The following is a 5,993-nucleotide window of genomic DNA, read 5'->3' on the forward strand; positions in this document are numbered from 1 at the left end:
TTTTTGTCATTTGGGTCCCTGCTGTGCGTAGAATGCCTGGCACACAGTAGGCGCCGCATAAATGTCTGCAAGAAGAACGAATGGCCCGGTTCCAAAGTCCCAAAGCTGCCAGCTCTGCAGTTGAGACTGAGGCCCCACGGGTGGGAGAGGCTCCCCGGGGGTTGTCACTGCCTGGCTGTGCCTCTATGTCCCCATCTGTGCAGCGGGAATGGCAAGGAACTTGGGGTGCTGTCCGCATGAACAACCCCCGCCCCCCACAAACACAAAAGCACTTAGAACAGTAAGTGACGCCGGGCCCTGGCTGTTCTTTTAAGAAAGATCTTGTGGGGTATTCTGATGACTGCTTCCAACTGGCCCGGAGGAGGGGGAGAGGTGGATGGGCCGGGGCCGGGCGTCAGAGGCCCAGGAGGACAGGGTCCACCCCTTCTCCAGAATGAGGAAGGAGGCGCAGCGCAGACCCAGACTGCAGACGCCGGGCCTTTCCTCCCCGCCCCGCCTCCCCCGGGGCGCCCGCCTCACCTCTCGCTCTACTGCCGTCAACCTGTCGGGCCGGGCCGGGCAGGTCTGGGGGAGGGCGGGGCGCCCTAGGCCGGCATCTCCTCTCCGTCTCCACCCCCGACCCGACGCGGAGGCCTCGCCGAGCTGGGCCGCGGGGTGCCCAAGGCCGGGAAGCCGGGGGTCCCTGGGGGGCGACCCCCACGACGAGGGAGACTCTTGCCGCCGGCTGTCAGAAGCCCACCCCGCAGCGGCCAGCCGGGGGGCCTCCCGGCGGGAGGGGGCGGGGGCGGGGGCGATGCCGCCTGGCGCCCGCTGAGGCCCCACCATGGCCCGCTCGCTGACCTGGCGCTGCTTCCCCTGGTGCCTGACCGAGGACGAGAAGTCGGCGGCCCGGATCGACCAGGAAATCAACAAGATCCTCCTGGAGCAGAAGAAGCGGGACCGAGGGGAGCTGAAGCTGCTGCTGCTGGGTGAGTCCGCGGCCGCCCCGGGCGGGACAGCCTGGGAGCCCACTTGCAGGATGAGTCGACTGACGTCCGGTTCCTAGTCCCACGGGGTGAGCTGTGGGCCCGTCCCGCGGCCCGGCCATCTCCTGGGCATCTGCAGGAGCAGAGGTGGTTTGGCCCGGCGGCCTGGCTTCTGTCGGGCAGGCCCGGCCCGCTCCACCGGCTCCGCGTCACGGGAAGGGAATGAGCCGCACAGCCCGGGGAGCTCTAGCCTCACCCTCGGAGACCCTCCTGTCCCTCTGGAGCGCTGGGTCTGTTCTGGTGGTTTATCGGCACGAGTCGTGTGGGCAGAGAGAGCATTGTCACGTGCCTCTGATTGATTGATTGATCGGTTCATTCATTCAAGACGTACTGAGTAATTCGTGGGGGCACAGCGGCAGAGGAGATGGAGCGTGTCCCTTAGTCTGGGGACCTCAGCTTCCGGTGGGGGAGACAGATGTTAAACCCCAAAACTAATAAGCAGGTAAAATAATTTCCGGAAGCACGAAGAACAGGAGGAAAATAGAACAGGGTGAGGGAGTGGGGGTGACTTGGGTGTGGTGGATTGGAAGCCTCTGAGACCTGATGTCTTCTTGTCCACGTGTGTCCACTCCCCCAGCCACCTTGCCCTGTGTATGACCCTGCTGGCCTAAGCCCAGGGATGCCAGCCTTGGAGGGTCTCCTGGGACTGCCTGAGCCCTGAGCGAGGGCGGGGGAAGTGTTCCAAAGTCCCATCTGCTTGTCCTGGGGCAAAGAGCCTGGTCATCTGGATGGCCGTCCTCTCTCTTCTCTTGCTCAGTGGCAAGGGGCAGCCCTGAGGGGTAGAGAGAGAGGAGAGGGTGGGGGCATGGGACCCCAGTGAAGCTGTCTGAGCCTGGAAGGTTTTAATTAAGAATTTAATTTCATAGCTATCTCTATTCACTTTCTGTAATAGCTAGGCTAGTATATATATGTTATTTACTATTTTTTAATAAATAGGGCTATTTAGGCTATTTCTTCTCGAGTGAGCTTTGGTTATTGGTATCTTCCAAAGAATTTGTCCATTTCTTCAAAGTTGTCAAATGTACAGGCATAAGGTTGTTTATAACAGTCCCTTGTCATCCTTTCATGTCTGTGGGATTTGTAGTCATGTCTCCTTTTTCATTCTTTGTCTTTGCTCCATTTTTCTTGACCTGTTGGGCTAGGGGTTTGGCAGTGTTAGTGATACTTTCTTGCACATCTCAGGTTTTCTTTAACCACACCTCTGGACCTTTGCACTTGCCATTCTCCCTGCCAAGGGCTCTCAGCATCCCCCAAGCCTTTGCATGGCTGGTGCTCTCACTCCTTTCACTCAAGGCAGGTCTCAGCTCAAGTGTCACTTCCTCAGAGAAGTCTTCCCTGATTTCCCGGGCTTCAAAGTCAGCCGCATCTTTCTCTCTCGCCTGATTTTTCTTCATACCACTCACTCGCTGACGCTCTCTCAGGTGTTTTCTTGTTTCCTTGTTTATTGTCTGCCTCTCCAGTTACACAGCAAGCAACACAGAGGTGAGGACCATGTCCATCTTATTCACTCCTGTGTCCCCAGCATCTATTTCAGGAGTACGGTGACCTGACGTAGAGCAGATACCCGATGCATGATTTATAAATGAGTGAAGGAATGAATGAATGAATCCTGTTTCAGGGGTGATTTTCCCCAGAGCGGTACCATATCTTCCTGGAGCTGGGAAAGTCCCTTGCCCCACTGACCACTGCACAGCCAGTCCCAAATCAGGAAGCCACTTCTGCTGGTAGGGGTGGGAGAGGGGAGAGTGGAGGTTGTCCACATGCCCAAGCACAGATGGTGGCCCTATGCACAGCCTGCTGGACTGTGGTTTCAACACCCCTATCCAAGCCCTGAGGGCTGCTTCCACATCTGCCCTCCTTAAAAACAGGAATTGAATCCAAAAGTTTTTTTTTGTTTTTTTTCTTCTGGGAGGTGGCTGACCCTTTGGAGGAAGGCCAAGGGGCTGGGGGTCTGTCCCTGACAGGAAGTGGTCACCACGTTGAGGAGGGGAAGACTCAGAATGAGGCAATTAAAGGAGCCAGCTCTGTCCATACTATGTGAGGTAGGAACCACTCCAGACGGGGAAACCGAGGCCCAGAGAGGCGAAGCAACCTGCCCAAGGTCACACAGCCAGAATCGGAAGCTAGAATTCTGGTTCCACAGTCCACGTGCTTGACTGCCCTGTGAACGTGCCTCTACAGAAGCCCAATGACAGATGGGGAAACTGAGGCCCAGGGCGGCGGCAGGATGGGTCTGGGGTCTGCAGCCAGTTTTGAGGCAGAGTTGGGCAAAGAAGATGAGCTCCCTGTGTCCCAGTGGCCCAGTTTCCTGGGGGAGGATGGCGGGGCTGGGACTGCCGTCACCCATGGAAGGAGCTGCACGGCGTCTCGCCATGCCTGGGGCTCGGCACAGCTCCTGGCCTCTGCGAGTTTCTACCTCCGCACCCATTCCCAGAAGGAAGCAATCACTTCCCGTCTGGGCTGCGAGGACGCACCAGGTGGAAACAGCTCTCCCCGCAGCCCCCAGCCCCATGTGGGGGGCTTCCTGAACCACATCAGGAGGGGGAGCAGAGAGACTCCTGATTCCTCAGTGGCTCCAGGACAGTCACAGCTGCAAAGGTGGAGTTTTTCAGACTTCAGGTTGTGAGCCATTTGTGAGTCACAAAACCCAAGCTGTGGGTGGCAACCAGGATATTTTTTTTTTTCCTTAATGAAACAGAAGAGGAAAAAAAAAAAAAAGAAATCAGTGCATCTCAACAAAATTAACTGTTGCGGACTTCCCTGGTGGTGCAGTTGTTAAGTATCCGCCTGCCAATGCAGGGGACACAGGTTTGAGCCCTGGTCCAGGAAGATCCCACATGCCGTGGAGCAACTAAGCCCGTGCGCCACAACTACTGAGCCCACGTGCCACAACTACTGAGCCTGCGCTCTAGAGCCTGCAAGCCACAACTACTGAAGCCAGCATGCCCAGAGCCTGTGCTCTGCAACAAGAGAAGCCACCGCAATGAGAAGCCCGCGCACCGCAATGAAGAGTAGCCCCCACTCGCTGCAACTAGAGAAAGCCTGCGCGCAGCAACGAAGACCCAACGCACCCAAAAATAAATAAATAAATAAAAATTAACTGTTTCTTGGTGAGATCTTTCTTCGTTCTCCACACTTTTGGGGGCAACCCAGAGGAAGGTCAAAGGGTGCAGCCCCCTGCCGTAGGTCTCACCGCCGTCTTGGCAGCACCCAGAGGAGCCGACGAGCTTCCGAGCGTCCGTAGAAACATCACATGAACTGATACTTAGATGAAGGTGAAGGATCCACAAGGGCTTGTGTTTACTCCTCTGCTTTTCCAGTAGCTGTGTGACCCTGGGAAAGTCACTTCACCTCTCTGAGCCCCCACATCTCCACTGCGAATGGGAAAACAGTGGGAATCTTAGTGACGATAATTCAGGCAGTGCCTGGGGAACTTCCCGGAATGATTATTATTATTATTTTTTTTTTTGCGGTACACGGGCCTCTCACTGTTGTGGCCTCTCCTGTTATGGAGCACAGGCTCCGGATGCGCAGGCTCAGCGGCCATGGCTCACGGGCCCAGCCGCTCCGCGGCATGTGGGATCTTCCTGGACTGGGGCACAAACACGTGTCCCCCGCATCGGCAGGCGGACTCTCAACTACTGCGCCACCAGGGAAGCCCCCGGAATGATTATTAAAAAGCCCGTGAGCTCTGGACTCAGAACCGGGTTTGAGTCCCAGTTTGGCCACCCACCAGCTGCATGACCCAACTGATCTGGGACTCAGTTTCCCCACGTGAAATGTGGAGCCAAGAGCCGTTCCTCTTGTGGGCTCGGGCAAGCTGGTGCGTGTGGACCCCCCGGCACCCGAGGAGGACAGGGGGTCTTACGGTACCTCTTCCACCTCCAAATAGCAGAAGCTCCAGAGACCAGCCCGTCTCCCCAGGTTTTCCAGTGGGAGGCGAGGCTGTGGGTTTATCTCACTGACTGTGGTAGTCAGAGATTCTACTGCAGGAATATTTATTGAGTTTGATGTATCCCCGTCCTGAAATCCAAGGAAATCTGAGACACATGTGGCTCCTTACTGAAGCATTTCAGATTGTGGAACTATGGGCCGTTTTTTGTTTGTTGTTGGTTTGTTTGCAGGAAACTTTTTATTTTGGAATCAGTTTTGAAGGACAGAAATTTGGCAAAGATAGTCCGGAGAGTTCCCGTCTCCTCCTAAACAGCTTCCTCTCGTGGTGACATCTTGCATAAGTGCCGTGTGCTCATCACAGCTGAGATATTAATGTGGGAACAGTACCATTACATTTCTGTTAACTAAACTCCAGATTTAGATTTCATTGGTTTTCCCACCATGACCCCTTTTCTGTTCCAGCCTCCGACGCAGCATCTCACATGGCATTTGAGGGTTTTTTTATTTTAATAAGTTTATTTATTTTATTTTTGGCTGCGTTGGGTCTTCGTTGCTGCACGTAGGCTTTCTTTAGTTGCGGCAAGCGGGGGCTACTCTTCATTGAGGTGCATGGGCTTCTCATTGCGGTGGCTTCTCTTGTTGCAGAGCACGGGCTCTAGGTGCATGGACTTCGGTAGTTGTGGCACGCGGGCTCAGTAGTTGTGGCGCACAGGCTTAGTTGCTCCACGGCATGTGGGATCTTCCCGGACCCGGGCTCGAACCCATGTCCCATACATTGGCAGGCGGATTCTTAACCACTGCACCACCAGGGAAGCCCTTGAGGGTTTTTAATTTCCCTTTCTTAACTTTTCATTTTGAAATACTTTCAGAGTTATAAAAAAGTTGCACCGGATTCTTCTGCAAATGTTAACATTTTACCACATGCCCTTTATCCCATCCCACCCTGCTCTCTCTCTCCCTCTCTCTCTCCCTCTCCCTCCCTCTCTCTCTCTCTGTCTGTCTGTCTGTCTCTGTCTCTCTCCCCTCATTTCTACCATATGTCGCCAAATGAAGACGCGTTTGTTTCCAAACCGA

At 55.1% G+C, this 5,993-nt stretch overlaps 1 protein-coding gene across 1 annotated transcript in view; it reads left to right on the top strand.

Moving 5' to 3' along the window:
- Positions 1–443: 443 nt before the first annotated feature.
- GNA15 (G protein subunit alpha 15) overlaps positions 444–5,993 on the top strand; it is a 17,502-nt gene continuing 11,952 nt past the window's right edge. Inside the window, exon 1 of the mRNA XM_007460325.1 lies at positions 444–968. Coding sequence (XP_007460387.1) covers positions 824–968 — 145 coding nt within the window. The 5' untranslated portion in view covers positions 444–823. The remainder of the gene's footprint in view (positions 969–5,993) is intronic.

This window comes from Lipotes vexillifer, unplaced genomic scaffold, assembly GCF_000442215.2.
Source record: "Lipotes vexillifer unplaced genomic scaffold, Lipotes_vexillifer_v1.1 scaffold225, whole genome shotgun sequence".
Classification (NCBI taxonomy): Eukaryota; Metazoa; Chordata; class Mammalia; order Artiodactyla; family Lipotidae; genus Lipotes; species Lipotes vexillifer.